A 23,264-nucleotide genomic window follows, 5' to 3' on the forward strand; every position below is an offset into this window, starting at 1 on the left:
TTATTTTAGTATTCTTTATATACTATTATGCTATTTATTAATGTTTTCAATTAGCTTTTATACTGTATATATATATATATTCAGTTTGGATTTAATGTTAATTTTACTTCAAATTTTAGTATTTTTTATGTTTTTCTTTTTATGTAGCGTTAATTCATTTTTGTTTTAGTTTTTTGTCATTTTAGTACTTTTCGACTTTTATTTCAGTTAGTTGCCAAGGCAACATTTACATATTTTTCATCTAATATTTTGTATTTTATTTTATTTTACATTCAGTGGAAATCATTTTTAATGATTTTAGTTTTAGTTAACAATAAGAACACAGACTACAACGGTGCATTTCGCAAAACAATATTTAAAAACAATTAAAAATAAAAGTTTTCGCAGGAAAATCAAATTTCAGCAAGCCATGACTGTATGATTCTGTATGGTTGTCTTGCGTTTCTCCAAAATGTAAGTACAAGCGCAACCCCAAAATAACCTATAACTTATTCTCCCATTGTCATGTTTCTTCTGTTTGAATATAGATATATAACATGTTGGTGGACACTGGGGAGTTGGACAACACGTATGTGATCTACACGGCTGACCACGGATACCACATCGGTCAGTTCGGACTGGTCAAGGGGAAATCCATGCCCTACGAGTTTGACATCAGAGTTCCCTTTTACATCCGCGGCCCAAATGTGGAGGCAGGAGGCATGTGAGTGCTTGAGTTTGTGTATCTGATGGTGCCATCCAGGAGAGCAGAACCTGATTTTACCAAGTGCAACATGTTCCTGGATCAACATCCTTGTTGATCCTGGAACATTTCAAACAACCAATCAGATTTGAGGGAAAGTTTACAGTTTATGTCAAGTTTAGGCTTACAACCAGGGTTAGGTGCTTCTACATCAGTGTTATTCACCATCATTTCCCTCGGATTTTATAGGGATAATGGGTAGGTTTAGGGCTAGGGATATATATATATTATATTAAACGGCGTAACATTTTTCTACTGTCCTCACTGATTTGCTGTAAGGTTTGCAGAGGCTTTTGTGTTGCACTGCATTGCACACACAAGGCTCTTAAAATATAATGATTATTTCCCCAAAGTATATATTTTTACTTTTTATGCAAATACTTTATAATTAGGTAGCATATCATTTAATATATTATTTATGTCTATAGCAATTGCTCTTTGTTTAATGTTTTTGTATAGAGGCTAATGTTACTCTTTAATGAGGTCTGAACTCTTGTGTTTCTTGATTTATGGGCTTTTAATGACTTTCCAATGTCCTGCCACATAAAGAGAGGGGGAATGAGATCAACACTTGTTGCAGGCCATATTTGAACCTGCATCCCCAAGGGAGCACCAGACCAGACCTCTTTTTAAATGTAGAAAACTCACTCTCTCTTTCTCTCGCCAGTGTTTAACATCATTAGTCAGTAGTCTTGTTTACCACTGCTGTGTGATCTGGCTTCTCTTTTTCTCAGAAAAGCTGATTAACAGCAGTAAAGTCCACTCATGTGAAGACCACAAGACTTTTTACTGTGGAAGAAAGACAGAAAAGAGGATAAAGTGTTTGGCAAGAGACTCCGGGTGAGAGAGGCACAGCTGGGCTTAGTTCAACATCAGATGAGCCTTTAGGCAATAAAATCAGAGAGAGATGAGGCTAATTTACTTTTTTGAAAACTTTGAGCGGATATGATTGGATTAATCGCCACTGAGTTTCATTCCAATGACTTCACGGGATTTGAAATGTTCAAATGAAATTGACACTCATCAGTTTTGAATAATTTTTAATCAAAATGAAAATCCTCAGAAGGCCTAAAGCACACGGAGGGTGTTTGGGTTTGATGTGTACTTCGGTGGCAGATGGTGAATGTTTAAAATATCAGACAAAGAGGTCTATAAAAGAAAGGTATCTGTTAGCTCATAGTGGTTCTCAACCAGGAAAAAAATGGTTTTAAATAATTTAAAATAAGACAAAACAAGTTTTAAAATAAACGAAAACAGCTAAAAATCAAGATGTAAGATGGTGTGATGTTTCTTATTTTAATTAGTTCCCTCAACTGTTGTTTTTATTTAAGATCCAGGATTCCCACAATCCTTCTAAATCCTAAAAACCTGGATGTATGAGGGGATTTTAAAAGTGTGATTCATAGACCTGGAAAAGTCATGAAAATGTCTATAAAGAATGTACATTACTTGACTGTACATATGCACATAAATAATGTAGATAGTTTGGTCAAGATCTCAAATATTTTATTCAATAGAAATTTGCACCTGTGAGCTAATAATTAAAAGAAAGCTTAAACACAAAATTAAGTCGTTTACATTAGATTCAATAATGAACCCTGAATCTTCTTGAATCTTCTGAAATAACAGAATTGTATTATTTGACTTTTATTGTAATTTAATATATATATATATATATATATATATATATATATATATATATATATATATATATATATATATATATATATGCAGCTATATCAGCTTCAACTCTTCAGGGAAGGCTTTCCACAAGGTTTTGGAGTGTGTTTATGGGAATATTTGACCATTCTTCTAGAAGCGCATTTGTGAGGTCAGGCACTGATGTTGGATGAGAAGGCCTGGCTCTCAGTCTCCGCTCTAATTCATCCCAAAGGTGTTCTATCGGGTTGAGGTCAGGACTCTGTGCAGGCCAGTCAAGTTCCTCCACACCAAACTCGCTCATCCATGTCTTTATGGACCTTGCTTTGTGCACTGGTGCGCAGTCATGTTGGAACAGGAAGGGGCCATCCCCAAACTGTTCCCACAAAGTTGGGAGCATGAAATTGTCCAAACTGTGTTGGTATGCTGAAGCATTAAGAGTCCAACCAAGCCAAGCCCAACCCCTGAAAAACACCCCCCACACCAAACTTTACACTTGGCACATTGCAGTCAGGCAAGTGCCGTTCTCCTGGCAACTGCCAAACCAAGACTCATCCATCGGATTGCCAGACAGAGAAGCGTGATTCGTCACTCCCGAGAACACGTCTCCGCTGCTCTAGAGTCCAGTGGCGGTCACACACATTGCACTTGGTGATGTAAGGCTTGGATGCAGCTGCTCGGCCATGGAAACCCATAACATGAAGCTCTCTACGCACTGATCTTGAGCTAATCTGAAGGCCACATGAAGCCTCAGCATGCGCTGACCCCGCTCTGTGATTTTATGTGGCTTACCACTTCATGGCTGAGTTGCGGTTTTTCCCAATTGCTTCTACTTTGTTATAATACCACTAACAGTTGACCGTGGAATATTTAGTAGTGAGGAAATTTCACGAATGGACTTATTTATTGCACAGGTGGCAACCTATCACGGTACCACACTTGCATTCACTGAGCTCCTGAGAGTGACCCATTCTTTCACAAATAGTGAGTGTCCCAATACTTTTGGCAATATAGTGTAAGTTCAGTCTGAAAAGCACTGCAACTCAACATCGATATAAAGTGGGGAAAATTGACTCATCGTTGCATACCACCACAGTGGATGATGACATTTCAAACAAAAAGTATATTGTGTAATGTATAATGTTTCACATACTACTATTAAAAATAGTAAAGAATGCAGTATATACTGTATTAAATAGAGTATTCAGTAGTATTCCTTTTTGAACAAGTCTTGGATCTCTCTGTTTCTCTCACTGTCTTTATCTTTTTATCAGTCAGTGTTCATGTGCTGCTCATCTGCTTTCTGACCATTATGTCAAATGGCGACCCCCTCTTCTGTTTCCATAGCAACCCGCACATGGTGTTGAACATAGACTTGGCCCCCACCATCCTGGATATTGCAGGGATAGATGTTCCACCAGACATGGATGGCAAGTCCATCCTCAAGCTCCTGGACACAGACCGCGTCATGAACAGGTGAGATTATTTTTTTTATGGGCAATAATACACAGCGGTACTTCACTTTGTCCTGATTCCACCTGATTGAATTTTGGTCAATGTTATTGTTCCCCACATGTGTGTCTTTGGTTATATCAGCAGAATAGAAAGTCAGTTCAGTACATTTTGAACAGTGTTGTGGGTAAGGCATTACAAGTAATCAGATTACCTTTTTTTCAAGTAACTAGTAAAGAAACATTTCTGTGATTTCTGTGATTTCCCATGTATCTTTGATTTCCCATGTATTGAATGACAGCTCTCTTGTCCCCATGTTGAGAAATCATGGGCAAGTGCAGAAGCATTGTGTGCGTTGTATGAACATGATGCTTATTTTTATTATTAAAAAACAAGCCAAAAAGCCCAGCCCAGGTAAGAAAAAGTAACGTAAAAGTACATAACATTAATTGCTATAAAAAGTAACTTGTTTTAGTAACTAGTAAGTTACTTTTTTAGGGAGTAACGCAGTATTGTAACACATTACTTTTAAAAGTAACTTTCCTCAACACTGATTTTAAAGTATATATAAAAACATAATAAATATCACAGTTCATCAGTTTAAGAAAGTTTGGTATTCACTAAGGGATACATTCACTAAGAATGTCTTTCTTTTCTCCATCATTTGATAACCATTTAATGAATTTTTGCTACATGGATCAATAAAACATATACATAAACCTCTCATTTACTAGGAGTGGAAATATGTGATTCAGATTCAGTCCATAATGGATTAACAAGTCAAAACATCCAAGCAAATAATCCATAATAATGAAAAGCAAAGTGTTCAGAATAGATTCAGGATCATTGAACTGAGAATAATTTTTTTCTCCCACCCCTATCTTTATAGGAAATTCAATTTACATCAAAACAGTACGATGTCACGCCTTTTATGAGCAAAGCACAATCTATAATGAACCTACTTTGCATATAAAGTAGCTGCGTTTGTGGTGAAATAATGACAATAATTGAATTTACCATGAATACCCAGAGCACAGTGCTGATTCAGCACATTTGGCACCTGGATGAATTGGACTGTGGGTGGTTTGTGAATAAAACGCAGGTTACCATGTGCAAAAATTTGCCCCTCAATGTTATCTTTTTTAGTAGCCTACAGAATCAACAGCGCTACTTCGCGATATTCCTTGATCAATTTGTAATGCTGAGTTTGCTGAGGATAATGACAGATTGCATTTAGCCTAATCCTGGGTCTAGCAGAGCTGCAGGAACAACACCTCGCCTCACTTCATTGTCATTGAGTGACAGCAGATGGCAGTCTGCCAGGCATCCTACTGGCACAGAACCCCTCATCACCATGACACCTGCTGAAATCTCATCTCTGCACTCTTCCGCTAGCCTGCGTACCTCTTTTATTTCAGATGAGAGGAAGAGATGCATATCTCAGCAGGAGGTGGGGGGACAGGAAATAAGAAATCCGGAGGGAAGAGGGTCTTTCAGGAAAAATGACTGGCAGGGAGATGGAGGGCTACACCTGCCTTGTGCTCTCAATCACCTCAGACACTAATTAAACAAGTAGATCTATACATTACATCTGCTTCCACATGCTCTAGCGGGTTTCTAAGGCATCTCTAAGCATTTGTTAGGGTCTCTGGATGCTTACTAGGTTGTCAAAAGAACCCAATCCCGAGATATTCTGGTCCTAAATACTGTATGTGTGCAATATGACGATTTTAGATTGTGAATGATTCAAATGTCTCCACAATCTGCCTTTACAGAGAGATATAGTATCGTGCTACAGTGCACATTTTATCAGTTGCAGTTCAATGGCTGTTTTAATTATTATTCTTTCTGATTACCATCTCTATCGTGGTTATGCTAACGTGACATTGCGCTTCATCATCACAAAAGTTTTAAAGTTACTCGAACGCTGTTCCTCAGCTAAAAGGGAAGATTCTTTGCAAGGTTCTCTCAAAATTATGAATAAACATTAGTAGAATGAGTCATCAGGTCTTTAATAATGTTCTCAAACATTAGCTCAAAAACATTTCTGTAACTTTTTTTTCTAAAAAGTTTTAGTTGAATGTCCGTCTAACTTCTTGTTTCAGAATGTTTAGCAAAAGGGAATGTTCCCTTAATATTTGCGTTACCAAGAAAAAAAATACATTGATTTTTTAACGTTCAGAGAACATAAATAACATTTTCATAACTTAATGCCAGTGTTGGGAAGGTTACTTTGGAAATGTAATAGGTTACAGATTACAAGTTACCCTATTTAAAATGTAATAAGTAGTGTCACTTTTAAATTACTTTATTAAAGTAATGTAACTGATTTCTTTTGGATTACTTTTCTATTTTCCAGCACTGGAACACATTGTCACTTGCCATGGTGGCAACTCTCAGACGGGTTGTAGCCTAAAGGCCTGTACACACCGGGACGAATATCGCACGCGCTTATCGCCAGCGTTTTTCGTGACGTTTTTCGGCGCGTCTTGAGTGTTCACACCCAAGCGATTTCCACTGGCGATGGGCCGAGTGAACGTGCACATTCAGTCGATGCGCTCCCGGTACACAAGGTGGTGCTGCGGCACTTACGCTTCTGACACTCGCTTGTCACACAGAAGAAGAGGAGAGACAGTATTTACGTGCTTGCCAAAACCACAGATATATTATGTCAATGGCAAAACCATTCACACACTTTTTGCTAACTGGCAAGCAGCATTAGCAGCTCCTCTTCTTCTTTGTCTACTTACTACTTCTTCTTCGTATCAATGTGTGCTCGGGAAGACCGATTTTGTGCTTGAGCGCCACCCAGTCGTGTTTTACTGTCACTTCAGCAGCTCCAGGCACGTGAACAAAAGCGCTGGTCTCATTGGTCGGCCAGTTTTTAACGCGCCGCGTCAAAATAAAAAAACGAACCCGAGGCGTTTTTTTTTTTAAATGACGCTTTTACGCCTGGCGTTTTACGCGTCGGTGTGAACACTCACATTGGCGCCCATTGTTTAGTCACGAGGCGTTAAACGTCGGCGATAAACGCGCGCGAAAATCGTCCCGGTGTGAACAGGCCTTAAAGCTTTCAGCTGCAATGTGGATTGATGTAATTGGCAGACGTCGTGCTCTGCAAATTCAAACAAGAGCCAATCAAAAGCATGAGAATGGCATCGCTTTACTAAACAGCCTTTAAATGGAGACATCCTGCTTTGTGTATTATTCAACATTTCCTAACTTTTCACAGAAAACAGATGTAACCTTCTTTGTAAGCATTCATATTTTCATAAGTAACTGTAATTTAATTACATATTTTTCTCAGTAACTGTAACAGGAACTGTATTACAGCTACATTTATTTTGTAACTCAATTATCTAATTACATGTAACTAGTTAATCCCCAACACTGCTTAATGGGAACATGAGCTAAATGTTCTTAGAACATATTTTTGTTAGCTGGGTCTGACGTACGTTTGATGTACGCAAGTTCTCTTTCCCGTCTTATTGCGCTTAAAATGTAAACAAGTTTATGTCAAAAACACATAAGCAAATTAATGCAAAGTAAATGTATACAGTTGGGGGAAATTGGATGTGTCAGTATATAGGATCAATGCATTAGCTCTTAAAGTGACAGCAGCCTAAAATACCTGCAACAACACAAGCAAAAGAGAAAATCACTCACTGCTCTTAGAATCAATACATGTTTAAATCATACAGTGAAAACTGGAAAGTTGAATTTTTACATTTGATTATTCGATTTCTTACTTGAATGGCTAAAAAGACCTTAAAAAGACAGTACATGGAAAACTTTAGGTTTGGGGTTTGTGTAATAATGCTACCTTAGAAAGTACCACTAACAAGAGGAGTCTGAATAGGAGAAAAGGCCAGCCAGAACGCTCTTAAATCTGAGAGAAACTCCTGCGGAGATCAGAGAGGGTGTGTGAGAGCACAGATCGATAGCTCATATCTGCAGAAAAGGTCAGCAGGTGCACACAGCACTTCTGTTTCCTCACCTCCATACCTCCTTCTGTTTTTCGACAGTAGAGGGGAGAAAAACACTTTAAATTGCAGGCTGGATTTCTGTTTAAGCTGTTTGTCATTTTTTTCTGCTTTACTATTTTTTCATTCCATTTCAGTCTCAGGCTCAATTTGTTGCTTTTAGTCATCATTTGAAAGCACTGAGAGACGGCCAATTTGCCGTTCCAGGTGATCGGTAACAAAGCTTGTAAATCAATATCCACCTGTCTCTCCCAATTGCAGGTTCCAGCTCAACAAGAAAGGAAAAGTGTGGAGGGACTCGTTCCTGGTAGAGAGAGGGTGAGTCAGCGCAAATTAAGTGCGAAAACAGCCTGAGAGCTCTGGGTTCTTGGTGTGAAAGGTCAATGTATGTTTATTCAGATAACATGAGATTTTCTTTTCTTCTCTGGTGACAGGAAACTGCTACATAAAGTACTGAATGATGGGAAAGATATGGCCCAGGAGGAGAACTATCTGCCCAAATACCAGCGTGTTAAAGACCTGTGTCAGCGCGCTGAGTACCAGACGCCCTGTGAACAGATCGGTCAGGTACAACAACATATACACACACACACACACACACAGGAGAATCTTTGTCTCTCCTCTTTAGTTTTGCTGTCGATCTCGCACAATGTATTAAAATAAAAAATATAGGCACGATTACAACCACCTACCTACCGCACAAAACCGTTGAGTGTTTCATGCATAACATTCATTTGTTGATACATGCATTTATTGACCTGCAAAATCCTGCAGATGTAGGGACGAAGTTATCAAACAAAATGTTATACATTGTTATTATATAATAACAATGAGGCAATAGATGGTTCAAAGAAAGCATCAAAAGCAAGTGATTTTATGGTTTTATTGAACAACACTTAAAATACGTAATGTAATATACATATTATATTAACAAAATCAACTTATGTGCATTATGTATTATAACATGTGCCTGCAGAGGGCGCCAACGGCCTGGTTTTGTTGTTACACTTTACAGCACGATCAAATCCAAATATTAGCCAAACAACATTTTATTCAAATGTCCACTTAATCTTTAATATATGGCCATTTCTTTGCAATAGAAAAAATGCTACAGCCACTGCCATTTCTTGAATAAGAACATCAAAACATGCAAACTCAGAGCGAGGGTTTAAACTTTATATTTTGAAACCACAGTGAAATTCAGATATTTAGATACATATTGATGTATTCTCCTGTGTTGGCATAGGTTTATAAATTATAACACTATGCTATGCTATATTATGATTTGTAAATGGTTTTAATACATTGTGCAGCCTTAGAAAACGTAGATTCTTGTCTGTGAAATGCAGTACTTCCGGTGTTTTGCCTGTTAATCGACACGGGTAAATGGCATTCAAGTACAATATAATAATACAATATAGTAATACTACAAATATCTTTACCTTGGTTCTAAACGCAATGCATAGCACATTAAAATGATTGAAATGATATGACATGAATTGCATTAGTATCAAATCAGGCAGATGTGTTGGCGGTTTGGTGATTATTAACAGAGTTAAACACTCGCCCATTAACTTCAATAGCCAAAAATATAAAGTTTCACATGTTTGTGAACATACCTGAAAGTGATGCACTGGATTTATCTTGGGTTTTTTTTTTCTTCTTTTCTTCTTCTCAGCGCCTGACTGCTGTTGTCTTTTCTTGGGCATAGTTGTCCATCAATTATTATAATTTTCCGCCAGCCAAAAACATGAGGTGGGACGAGGTGGATGTGGGAATTGCATGTTTTGTGTGCTTACTGCGTTCACCATAAGATGCATTTTTTCAATAGATTTGTATGTTTATATCTATGTTAATATTAATATAGAACACAAGTATTTAGTTTTTTTTAGAGAGAGATATAGATGGTGCCCTACGCAAACTGCGTACTGTGCGTATTGGGAGCGCCGGTACTGCTTGCAAATGAGCAAAAACTCTATTGCTAACCTCAATATGTCACATAGACTTTTTAAAAACATAAAAATCTCATGTTCAATCGTTTGTGCATAACCTAATAAATATTCATGAGCTATGCCTTCACCAGTTAATCGCATCATGACCAGCACATCCATCCATCTATCTATCTATCTATCTATCTATCTATCTATCTATCTATCTATCTATCTATCTATCTATCTATCTATCTATCTATCTATCTATCTATCTATCTATCTATCTATCTATCTATCTATCTATCTATCTATCTATCTATCTATCTATCTATCTATCTATCTATCTATCTATCCATCCATCCATCCATCCATCCATCCATCCATCCATCCATCCATCCATCCATCCATCCATCCATCCATCCATCCATCCATCCATCCATCCATCCATCCATCCATCCATCCATCCATCCATCCATCCATCCATCTATAGGTACGAGTAGGTTTGTGGGTGTGTGTGTGTGAGCGAGCTGTCTTTTGAAACAGAAGTTAGAACAGAGAGATGTCTGAGCTGTCAAACCAGACACCTGAAATTCCATGCTCTCACTTTCACACTAACAGGACTGGCCTACTGTAGTCCTCTAGGGACCTGCAGCCCATTCCTGCATTATACATCCTCTCCATCCATTCCTCTTTTCTCCATCTCTTTCTTTCTTTTTTATGTCAGGTGTTATTCCTACATCTTCTTTTCTCATTTGATCAAGCAGTTTGTCTTTTTACGCACATTCACAGTTTTGCAAAGCAAGAAAAAATTTGACATTTCAAAACAAGAAAAAGGGGGAATTTTTATGTACACATGCTTTCTGCATTGTTTTAGCTCCTGAGTTACTTAGAACTATGTGAATCAGTTAAAGGTGCAAACTCACACAATTTGCATGGCACAGTTCCAAGCACAAATAGAGTAGCACCTGGTACAATATGCTGGATTGGCCTTTTCTTTGTTCAAACCAAGTGTGCCACACGAGTCCTGAAAAGTGAAGCCAAAGCGTCTCGAACGTGTAATGGCACATAGACAAACTAAACAATCAGATTACACTTCAAATACATTTTTTCCAAAGATGATTTCTGTCATTTTAGGCAGTTTTTATCACGCTTATGCTAGTTTAAGTGTTCGTTCTTGAAATAAGTTTGGTTTTAGTTAGTTATTTGATGCTTTAAAAACGGGGGTGTGGCGTTACACTGTGTCTACACCCATATATTGCCTTTTGTCACGCCGCTCGTGTCCGATGTAGACACAGTGTTATGATTTACAGCTGAGATTGACAGCTTCTCTGAGTGAAGTAGTCATTGAGACACCATCGGACATTTTCGGGAACTTCGGGAGGAGATTGGAGCTTTAATTTTAATTTCTTAATTTCCATAACTTTATTTCACAAAAAGTTGATTCTGCTGGAGTGTGTGGGCGGGACCTTGATATCGCGGCTCCACTTCATGCTACTACGCGCAGACTCGAGACCCAAGATGTCATCCATATTTTTTTTACAGTCTATTGTTCCACATTCTTTAATTGACCAGACTTTAAAGTAGGCATGAGACAGAAGTTGCAATAGTCTTTTGTCCCTATTGTTACGTATAATCAACTGAAATGTCTTCTTGAACATGAAAAAAAAAATAGGGTGAGAGTTTTCTCCGTGGAGAATTGAGTGGATGGTTGTGGTTTGCTATTGGTCGATCTCTGGATGTGCGTGAAAGGTTGTCCCGCCCTCACGCCAGTGACATCATCAGAGAAGAGAAGTCGCTGCAAGAGGGAGGGGAAGCTATTTTAATTAAAGATTACAAGGGCATGTGCATTTTAAAAAAAATAATAATGATGTGCATAGATAAATTATTTATAATAAATATTGCAATATTCCATAAAAAACAGAATGGTCACTTTTGGTTTCACAGTGACTTTAACTACATGGCCACGAGTGACTAAAAAGATGAATTTCTCTCTCATCTCTCTGATCGTGTGCGGCTCAGAGCGCTGTTTAACTTGTGTTCCTCATTAGCGAAGATTTTAACGAGGTGGATTTGTGATAATTACAGCGGAGTAAAAATGTCCTCACTAGGCAGGGGGTTAATTTTCACCTTTTACTTCCGGTGTATAAACACACACATCCACACACACATACTCGTCATGGTGAAACGTTAATCGGTTTTGATGGTGTCGAACAAATTGTCTAAAACTGTCAAATACAGTTCAGTCACAGAGGAGAATGAGCTAAGAATATTTTCAAAGAACAAGTAAGATTAAGATCATTTCCCATGAGCCATATCAAGAGAGCTGGCTTTGTTATATAAAAAATATAGTATGGTAAGAGATGGCAATACTTTGATGTGCCCTTGTATTTACACTTTAATCAAAAAATACCACAATGCTATCAAAGTACCGTTGCAAAAAAACCTAAAACCTGGTATTACCTGGTACCAGCCATTTCAATACTATGGCACGTTCTGTTACTGTTATCTTTCAGAGTAAAAATGCATGAAGATGTCCCTCTTTCTCTGTCTCTCTGCAGAAGTGGCAGTGTGTTGAAGACGCCACAGGGAAGCTGAGGTTGTCTAAATGCAAAGGCATGGCCAGTCTGTCTGCAGTGCGGAAGCCGTCAGTATCCAGCATCAAATCCCAGATTTATCTTCAGAGCATGAGTGCTGATATCAGCGTGAACTCTGAGCCTCAAGCCTGCAACTGTGAACCCAAAAGCTACAGCACCTTCTCCAAGAATAAACTGTTCTCCAAAAAGAGTGAGTACGACTAGATAGACTGCACAGCACAAGCACACACTGCAACAAGTCCTCCAAAAAAGATAATTCGGGATGCATTCACTCAATTATTCTGTGGGCCTCTGCTGTCCTCTAGTGGAGGTAAAAGTCAAATAAATATTATATGTGTTATATACAGTATATGTATTATGTTATATATTATAACTAATATTATCAGGATTACTCTACTTTGCTCACTAAATTTAAGGAAACAAATACTAGTGATAGTGACATTTATCTTTTTTTTTACTTTCAATTACTGTTTGAATATTATTAGTAGTAGTAGAAGTATTTTGATAATAATTAATCATGTATTATATTTCTATATGCTAATCATTGTAATAATTTATTTCAAAAATTGATAATAATAATTAAAACTAATATAATAAAATATAAACTCATAAAATATTCTGGATAATAATTATGTTTGTAAGCTACCGTTTATAAAGTCTCTTATATAGTCTCTTATGCTCACCAAGGCTGCATTCAATTGATCAAAAATACAGTAAGAACAGAGATAATATTGTGAAATATTATTACAATTTAAAAGAAAAATGGAATACTTTCTGGAATATTATATAATACTAATTGTATTAATTGTTTATTACATTATCACTAAATTTATAGTAGTATATGAAGAAAATGTGCACTAATTCTTTGAGGGAAAACATTGTTTTCCCCCCGTTTTCCCCCTGGACATGTGATAATGTCAAACCCTGCGTTTGATTGACAGAACTGAAATCACTGAAGAGCTACTCCAGGAACCGCTTTGCCCGTGCTGTTTCCATGGAGATAGGAGGAGACTTGTACGCAGTGGACCTGGATCATGAACACAGACCCGCAGGCCCCAGGAACCTCAGCCTCAGGCAGAACACAGCGGACGAGGAGGAGTTCAGCGGTATGGGACCCACTGCAGTCAGCCAGACCAGCAACAGCCTGACTCTGCCCTCGTCTATTAAAGTCACTCACAGGTGAGGAGCGTGTGTGTGCTTCACGAGTGACACATGTCGGAGAAAACAGGGAGTGTAGTGTAGTGAGAATGTGTGTGTATATGTTTCAGATGTTCCATTTTGGCCAATGATACAGTGAAATGTGATGTTGGTCTGTACAAATCGCTGCAAGCATGGAAGGACCACAAGCTCCACATCGACCATGAAGTATGACACACACCGCCTCTCGTCTGTCCTCATGTTGTTCCAAATCTGACTTTCAGGCTTTTTTGCCGGGGATCATAAAAGGGGATGTTCATGTTGCTTTTTTCCATGCGATAAATGTGAATGATGACCAGCTTTTAAAATGTACATTGAAAAATGACATAAAAAGCATCATAAAAGTCACTCATGTATCATATTTCCACTCTTTCCCAGATTGAAACACTCCAGACCAAGATTAAAAACCTGCGTGAGGTCAGAGGTCACCTGAAAAAGGCACGACCTGAAGACTGTGACTGCAACAAATACTAGTGAGAGTCTACTTATTCTGATCTAATGTTTACTCAGATTCATTCATATTTTTAATAAGCATTAATTAAATTAGAATAAATTGTATACAAATGTATTTAATTATTATAAATTATTTAATCGTTTGTTATTATAATTACAGCATTTAATATTATGTATACTTTCATTATACATTCCTTATATTAATTATATATTAAAATTAAAATGCATTTTTTGTTTATGCATATATATATATATAATGAAATAAATACGAATTACATAACTCATTTTAATATTAATTAATAATTAAAATATAGATGATATGTAACAAAATAAATAAAATATACAATAATATGTGTAATAAATTATTATATTTTTCTCTTTCAGTTACAAATCTAAGTACAAGAGTAAACTGAGGAAATACAAAGCAGGAGGTGTCCATCCATTCAGGTGGGTTTCAGTGTCTACTGTATGTACTGTAAGTGTGAATGCATATGTGTTGATTATGGTTTTGATTATTGTCTCTGCCCCTTTAGGAAAGGACAGGAGAAGGATAAGAAGGCCTGGATATTACTGGAGCAAAAGCGCAGGAAGAAGCTGAGGAAGTTACTGAAGCGTCTGCGTAACAATGACACCTGCAGCATGCCTGGCCTGACCTGCTTCACACACGACAACCAGCACTGGCAGACCGCTCCGTTCTGGACATGTAAGACACACACACACACATACACACTAGCTATGTTTCCAGCCAAAGTTGTGAATTTAACTTATGCACAAAATTGGGATATCGCATAAAACATTTGTGTATAAAGCACATTTTACATCCAGTGAGACGAAGAGGAACAAAACAGTCACTTCTTGATAAACACCCGCCAAATATCACTAAGAAAAAGGTAAGTTGCTGCAGTAGGAGAAGCCATTGTGGGGCTTTTTTCGTGTATAATAAATGACTTGCGCCTCAGAGCGTGCAGACGAGACTCAGTCATGCTATCTTGCTTTTGGAGGCAGGTGGCTGCTGTTTGGGAATGCAGTCGTGTAAGACAGTTCAGGAAGAAAATCTTTGGCTCAGGCATTTCAGAATGACCAAAACAACATTTCAGATGCTCTGCAACGAGATCGGTCTGCTAGTTAGTCCAGTTATGCCATCCCACGAGATCGATCCAGTCCAGTTACATGACTTTTTTTAATGAGCATCAATGGTATTTATTCGGTAAATGTGTTTCCATTGTAGTTTATGCGCATGTTTTCTTATCAGATTAAAAAAACGATCCACTTCAATTGAGCACATACGTTTTTAATGGCATTTTTTTTAGAATTGATGTGCATCTTGGCGTTTCCATCTAGTGTTTTTTTATTTACCTAATATCACAAAATGCTCATAAAAACAGGTGGATGGAAACATGGCTACTGTCTGTGAGTCAGGACTGGATCTATATCTCTCTCTCTATTGTGTCTATTTGTTTTCAGTGGGGCCGTTTTGTGCGTGCACTAGTGCCAATAACAACACCTACTGGTGCATGAGGACCATTAATGAGACACACAACTTCCTGTTCTGTGAATTTGCCACTGGATTTCTGGAGTACTTTGACATCAACACGGATCCATATCAGGTCAGTGGTCATATATAAAGACTACATGAAATCACCACGGACTGGGTTTATACATTATACTGCGGATGGTATATATATATATATATATATATATATATATATATATATATATATATATATATATATATGCTTTTTCTGCCTCTGAAAACAATTTATTTGCTTACTTAACCAAGGCCACATGGATATGGAAAAGTCTAATGACCAAAAATATAAAAGCCAAACATATCAAAATCTCAATGGATCAAGAAATAGGCGTTTTCTTCTATAAATTCACGAATATTTTCATCACACTGTCATTTCCACCATAACATTCTTGTGAATTTGACACTTTTGTAATAAAATGGTAGCTCCCTTTGTCTAGCTAAGGAACATTCCATAGCTACTGTTTCATGTATCCTAAATACACACAATTAATTCATACTTTTTTCAAAATTACAGCTTGATTGGAAATGCACAACAAAATTATTTTGCTCACAAGTGATAGTTATCTTATTTTTCTTTGTTTCCTTCACACATCACATGTCATATTTCATCTCAAGCTCTTTGCTGTCACTGTTGTCTCCTTGGTAAACAAGTACACTCAGTAGTTCACACAGCAGCAGAATACGGCTGTCAGTCCTGATTATTTCTGATCATTAAAAAGAAATACCAAAATGAATATTTAATTGGTTATTGAGGTTAAATTGTGAAATAATATAATTTTATATTTTGAAAATATGTAGTCAAAATGCTACCAATGAGGAATATAGAGTATTAATTGCTGTTATGGTGCATCTCTCTCTGTGTGTATGTGTAGTTGGTGAATGCGGTGAACACACTGGACCGGTATGTTCTCAATCAACTGCATGTGCAGCTCATGGAGCTCAGAGGCTGTAAGGGACACAAGCAGTGTAACCCTCGCACACGCAGCCTCGACATCGGTGAGTCACACACACTCATATAAGTGACACACACACTTATACTGTATGCATACACACAGCTTCTAGGCATCCGGCCCAGAGGTTGCGACACACTGACTGATACACACACACAGACACACACACACACACACACTTTCCTCTGAAAGGACCGAAGGCAAAGGGTGACATGGAATATCACATCTTCATCATCATCCTCACCTGATCCCTGGCCCTGCCTTGCTTCCTGTTTTCTCCTTGTTTTTATATGCAAACAGAAACTCGTCCCATCACATCCTGGGCTGCTGTCCTGAAGGGTAAACATGATGTGCCACACAGCATGCCGTCCGATGATGTTACCATGTCCTTAGTTGTATCTGACATGTAGTCCCTGCTCTCAAAACTCGAGTTGACATGAGTTTTCTGCAGAAGTGATCGTCCCAGTGATAAAGACAGAAGAGGCACATTTATTGACTCATTCATAATGAACTCAAGGACAGCTGATGTCATGTTAAAACTCTCTGGCTTGCGATTGGATTCAATATGTCGAAAGGTCACATTAAAATGCAAGAGTAGAGTAAAACGTTTGTAGACAAATGGAATTTATATTAGCAAAGAACTTCTTAGCATAGAAAGGCTGAATAGAACATTCTTTTTTTTTTTATAATTTTTAAATCAGGGTTTCCGCAGGTCTTAAAAAAGTCTTAATTTGACCTTCCACAATTTAAGGCCTTAAAAAAATTCTTCAAATTGGAGCAGAAAATCTTAAATTCAATATCATGGCATTAAATTAGGGCCATATGATTTCTGCGATGCAGAAAACATGGGCGGAATCGTAGAATCCATTCATAAAAATGGATTAAAATAATAGACAAATTTGGGAAAAAATAAAACGTATTTCAAATGTAAGTTGCTTTTAAATTGTCTGTTTCATGATTTCAATTAATTAGACATGCTATTTGATCAGAGCCCAGATAAAAAAATTTAAACAGAATAAATTTTAAAACAATAAATAAATTAATAAAACATATTCCATAGGGCCCTACATTTAAAAATCATGAACTAAATATATGAAAAATGTATATCTAGGATTTTTGTTTCAGTACAAATATCTAAACATCCCTAAGTCAAGATACATTTATATGAATTCTTGTTTTCTGAGAAGTTGAACAAAATTAAGAACAAATATCTGTCAATGGGGATGAAAATAACTTGCATTTGAATGAAGTTGATTTTTATGAACCCATCGGCACAGATATTTGTTCTTCTTTTAATCATAAAATCACTTTCACAAGATTTTTTATCTCAAACTTTGAGCTATTTTTTGTAAAATAAGTTAAAAAGTTATGGAGATCTGTTGGAATTTGTATTTTCAAGCTTTGAAGTGTCGTTAATACAACTCATTGTGTGCTTCTTAGACATTTACATTTAGAGAACATATTGACGTGTTATGTTCCCTTCAATTTATTCCTTAAATTTTCTTTAAATGGTCTTAAAAAGGTCTTAAATGTACCTTCTTTAAACCTGCAGAAACCCTGTTAAATACATTTCGTTCAAAAGTTTGGGGTCGGAAAAATGATAAATCTATCAACGCTGCACAATTATATTGTTAGTTGAATTTTATCTTACATTTAGCAATGTTTATTCCTGATGCCCTGTTTTTTTTTTTTTTTTAGTAACAGACCTGTTTGAGAACCTTCGGTTCAGTATTTTATTAATATGTATAAAAATCATCTGAAAGGGATCAGAATAGCAACTTCTCAGCTCAAGATGAACAATAATACTCTACATCTGCATATTGAGCCTGCAGATTTATTATTTTCCAAAAGATGACTTTTGTCAAGCTCATTTATTCAAGCTGGCCTTGCCCAACCCTTGCGACTTCATTCTTACCAATGGATGATCTTATCTTGACACTGCGACCTTCCACATGACCCTTGGACAGAAGCCCAGAGTTGTTTTCCCAGTGATGCTTTCCTAAGGATCTTAAACATTGATGGGGGTTGTACATCACATTGTTTTTACACTCTCTAACTAATGATATTGTCTCTTCTTCAGGGGGTAAAGAGAGAAGCAGCTATGATGAATACAGGTATCACTGCCAAATGAATTTAACCCCATTTTAGACTAGAAGGCTACTGTGAGATTATTTTGGATGAAGATACTAATCCACTTCTGCAGTTCTGTTGTAGACAGCTTGAAGCTTAAAGTGAATGTTGAAGTAGTCTGATTTGATGCACATCACACACACCTAAAGGCATCACAGGAATTCACTCCTCAATGTGAAATCAAGGAGAAGACCTCTCTGTCACAGAGGGAGATGGAGAAACTTGAACTTATTTGATGGCGGTTTGCTGTTAAAAGCTCCACTGTTGAAAACAATCTTGACTTATTCTTCAGTTTGAGTGTGTACAGTAATGCGCTTGCAATGGGAGTCTGGAGAGTTTAAAACAAAAATGTGCAGCTTGTATATTTTAAAGTTATTAATTCTTCTCTACAAAAAGGTGTGTTGATTGTGCTGTAAAGCTGTCTAAAATGTCCTTTACTGGAGAGACTACAGTGTAGGTGGATTAGCCTTTAGATGCCAGTTTCTCCATGTAAAGAGTGTCCTTGCATGTATTATGTGAAAGGTACCGAGCACCAGGTGTCCTGTCCTTGCCCCACAGACTTCCATTGTAAGGGCTTTACTGTAAACACTGTTTAGAGGTTGATCGATTAATTTATCAGATACAAAAAAGGGAGAAAAAAAAGCTAAAATCGATAAATGGTGGCACAGATTAAATGTGATAGCTTTTACTGTCAATAAAAGTTGTTGTTTTTACAAACTGAGGAACAAGGTGAAATTATTTTATATGGTAACTGATGGCATAAATATGGGTAGTTATATCTATATAACTTATAACTTACATATATTTAATTTTAAAAATTAAAATAAACACTTGATCTATCAATTTTATGTCTGCCAAATGGATTTCTAGAAACTGGAAGAGATTATATGATTAACATATTCCCAGCCTAAGGGTAAATGTAATATCACATATTACTCTCTAAAAAATGCTGTTAAAAAAAACCCAATTTGGGTTGAAATTGGACTAACCCAGCAATTGGGTTGATTTAACCCAGCGATTGGGTTGTTTTAAGCAAACATTTAACCCAACCGCTGGGTTAAAACGACCCATTCACTGGGTTAAAACAACCCAACTTGGGTTGCTTTTAACCCAGCATTTTTTAGAGTGTATACATTTATATCACACTATTGTTCAAAAATTTGGGGTCAGTAAGATTTTTTTGTTCAGCAAGGACACATTAAATTGATCAAAAGCAGCATTTAGGAGCATATCCGTTTTCAACATTGATAATAATCATAAATGTTTCTTGAGCAACAAGTCATCATATTAGAATGATTTCTGAAGGATCATGTGACACTGAAGACTGGAGTAATGATAGTGAAAATGATCATAGGAATAAATTACATTTTAAATGATATTCATATAGAAAATGGTTATTTTTTAATTGTAATAATAATATTTCACAATGTTACAGTTCTACTGTATTTTTCATCAAATAAAATGCAGCCTTTGTGGACGTAAAATACTTTTTCAAAAACATTTTAAAAAATGTAACAACCCCAAACATTTGAACTGCTGTGTGTGTATATATATATATATATATCTATATATACATATACATACCTTTTTCTAAGCTAATAATTGGTTCTTACAAACATCATGACTGACCATCTGCAAACATTTAAGTTCAGTTACTTCCTTGACAGATCAGATGTCTTCTCCTTCAGATTTTGTACTCTCTCTCTCTCTCTCTCTCTCTCTCTCTCTTTGTCTCTGTCTCTCTTGTATTGTCTCCCTCTCTCTACTGTGCCTTGCATGTACTCAGCCTTTGGTTTTGTTGTGTGTATGTGAAAGCCTCTGAGTTCTCTGATTGGCTCTGTCTCTATCACATGCTTGAGTTTGGGGGCGGGGTAACAGTTTGTCTTATCGTTGCTTGTCGCATTAGGCAGTTTCAGCGTCGGAAATGGCCTAAAGTGAGGAAGCCTGTCTCCAAATCGCTGTGAGTTTGGACAATAATTCTGCTTCTTGTCCATAGGATACAATGCCACCAAGCCACTACCTTTTCTGAATCACCGTTCTCTCGCTCTCTCTTTAATTTCCTTTCTCTTGAATGCATTCAGTTCTGCCTGGCCTGCATGATAGCTTGATTAGTTTGTAGAGGCGTCTATCTGCATGGAAACTGTTCGGGACAGTTTTGTTTCTGAGCACGAGGGGAGATTCCCTCTACATGCCCCCATCATCTTCACCCCATCTCACTCAGAGCCTAAAACTTTTACGTTCTTCCTGCCTCCACCATACCTTCTTAGGGTTTTCCGTTGTTGATTTTCAGTTTTTCCATTGAACATGAAATCACACGCATCCATCTCCATTTTGATGCATCCACTTTTAATCAGTGCCTTGATTCCTTTTGTCGCCTGATGCAAACGATTAATTGTTGTGGCCGTGCTTGTGTGTGTGATGTTCCCTCACAGAGGACAGATTTGGGAGGGATGGGAAGGATAACTCATGGAACGAGGACGTCCCGGAAGACACCAACCTGTTTCCCGGCGAGTCGAACTGGTCCGAACTTGAACCTTTGTACAGACTTGACGAGCACGCCTACGATCTCAAACTCAACTTCACCCTCAGCCTCGAGGACTGGGCTCATTTCAGCCGCTCCGTGGACCACATGTTCACGCTCCTCAGCAACGACAACCAGCCGTACTCTCCGCCCCGCCCCGAGGACAAACAAACAGAGAGAGGCCACGCACTGGTTTCGTCCAGCCAATCTGCTTCAGCCATATACCTGACCACTCTGGCCACACCCGCTCTATTATTGAAGGAAGCTGGTGCTGAGGTTTTGAGAGATGCTTTGGGGCTGAACCAACAGGAACGTCCCTCTTCTTCTTCTTCTTCTTCTTCGTCTTCGCAGATGGACAATGTGGCCTGGGACGCTCCTCCTGGAGAACTGAAAGAGGACAGACCGAGAGAAGGGAGGGACGGCGATGAGGAGGAAGAGGAGGAGTTTGTTCAGAGACGGACAGGAGAGTTAAGCTCCACCGACTGCGACTGCAATGACATTTTGCAGGAAACAGTTTGACTCTCATGTAATATTCCTCTCATGCCGTCCCTCGTCAGAAAGACGCATCTAAATTTGACGGATGTGAAGAAAGAGGAGGTTTAATGCCAGCAGTCCTTCGGTTCTTTTTTCTTCTCTCATATGTTCCCTCGCTCTATAATCAACTGGCCTCAGAAGCGCGGCGACATTTCCAGCTACAGATGGGCCGTTTTCCCAACTTGTCCATAAGATAGGATAGGCTAGGCTTTTAACTTAGAAAGATTCTTCACTGTTTTTATTCATTTACCCTTTTTTTGAAGGCATTAGGGAAGGTTGGGGGTCAAAATTCAAAGCAGTAAAACTTCCGTTCATACTTGATTCAGTTTGAAACCGGTTTTGCACCACAATCCTTGATGGCTGCTTCTCTCTTGTTTGTTCGTGTCTGTCTCACTTGGTGGGACAATGTCTCATACAGCCTTACAACTTCACTGAACATCACCTCAGATAGGTCAATGGCGAATGTGTGTGTGTTATGTGAGTGTGTGAACATGCTGTATAAGTCAAAAGTGTGATAAATCGAAGCTTTCTGATTTCATTTGTTGCTCCCAGTGTATGTTATAGCATTATTTTGTTTATGCTTAAATATTGGACAATTTGTTGAAGAAATTTGAGATTTCTTACACATTTCCTTTGCTGCGTATTGCAGCATTATAAGTTGAACCAACGAACGACAAAAGAATAAGAACAAACGAAAAATGGTTCTTTCGATGTATCTGTCATTATTTGTGTTTGACAAAAATGTATGTTTTCCCCCATGAGAAAGAAATTTTGCCACGGCATATTTGTAACCTTTTTTTGTAACCTTAGCGTGTTCTTAAACTTGTTGCTATACACAGCGCTACTAATATCAGAGCAAATATATGAAATGGATGTATGTATTTTAATGTGTGTTCGCAATGTAAATGGTTAAAGGATTTTTTACCACACATTTGAAGCGAAACCGACCGCCAGACATAAAAAGACATCACTCCAGCTTCAGGTTTTATTATTTATGCAGCATATTTTCTAACAGTTCTTTAATACACATATTCGTTTCTTGTTTTTTTATGGTGATGTTTCTGAGATTGTTTAAATTATTAATCCACCTTCCCGATGTGTTTCATCCCTGTTTTGAGATCAGTTTGGTTCTTAAATGATTGTGATTGAGATTATAATGTTCAAGAGGGTAATCTGATCCCTGATCAGTCCACTTACTCTGGGATACTTCATCAGTACAGGTCATTGTGTTTCCTTATTTCATATCAATGTACTACATCCACCCCTCACCTCTCATGGCTGTACTAAAAGCAGTTTTGTCTGAGATTGTGTATGGTTGTTTTGAAAACCAAACGGTCATAATTATTGTAAAGATGTACTGTGTAGATACTGGAGGATAGGAGACAACTTGGAGAGGAGAGGTTTTCCTTTGGCACTTTCAGAGGGAGGGCTGTTTTTGAAATAGAAATTTAAAAGAGATGAGATGGTTTTAACAAAGTCTTGTACAGTTCTATAGATTTATCAAACCTATATTTTTGTTTTGGTTTACCAGTGAACATTTGATAGTGCTCATTACTTTGTGAATAAAGTGTTGAATGCCTAAATTGC

General features: G+C 37.5%; 1 protein-coding gene across 10 annotated transcripts in view; it reads left to right on the forward strand.

Moving 5' to 3' along the window:
• Window positions 1–23,264, forward strand: part of sulf2b (sulfatase 2b) — a 189,180-nt gene extending 165,916 nt beyond the window's left edge. For 4 of the 10 annotated variants that reach the window (XM_079803668.1, XM_079803669.1, XM_079803670.1 and 1 more), the window contains 14 exons: window positions 528–703; window positions 3,749–3,877; window positions 8,098–8,154; window positions 8,271–8,403; window positions 12,326–12,551; window positions 13,303–13,540; window positions 13,630–13,726; window positions 13,937–14,031; window positions 14,396–14,458; window positions 14,545–14,714; window positions 15,476–15,618; window positions 16,415–16,538; window positions 18,573–18,606; window positions 21,055–23,264. In XM_079803668.1, the coding sequence (XP_079659794.1) occupies window positions 528–703; window positions 3,749–3,877; window positions 8,098–8,154; window positions 8,271–8,403; window positions 12,326–12,551; window positions 13,303–13,540; window positions 13,630–13,726; window positions 13,937–14,031; window positions 14,396–14,458; window positions 14,545–14,714; window positions 15,476–15,618; window positions 16,415–16,538; window positions 18,573–18,606; window positions 21,055–21,085 (1,716 nt within the window). In that variant the 3' untranslated portion in view covers window positions 21,086–23,264. Of the gene's footprint in view, window positions 1–527; window positions 704–3,748; window positions 3,878–8,097; window positions 8,155–8,270; window positions 8,404–12,325; window positions 12,552–13,302; window positions 13,541–13,629; window positions 13,727–13,936; window positions 14,032–14,395; window positions 14,459–14,544; window positions 14,715–15,475; window positions 15,619–16,414; window positions 16,539–18,572; window positions 18,607–20,528; window positions 20,583–21,054 lie in introns of all 10 variants that reach the window. The other 6 variants (XM_079803667.1, XM_079803666.1, XM_079803665.1 and 3 more) reach the window with 3 other exon arrangements.

Source organism: Gobio gobio (genome assembly GCF_949357685.1).
Source record: "Gobio gobio genome assembly, chromosome: 21".
Taxonomy (NCBI): Eukaryota; Metazoa; Chordata; class Actinopteri; order Cypriniformes; family Gobionidae; genus Gobio; species Gobio gobio.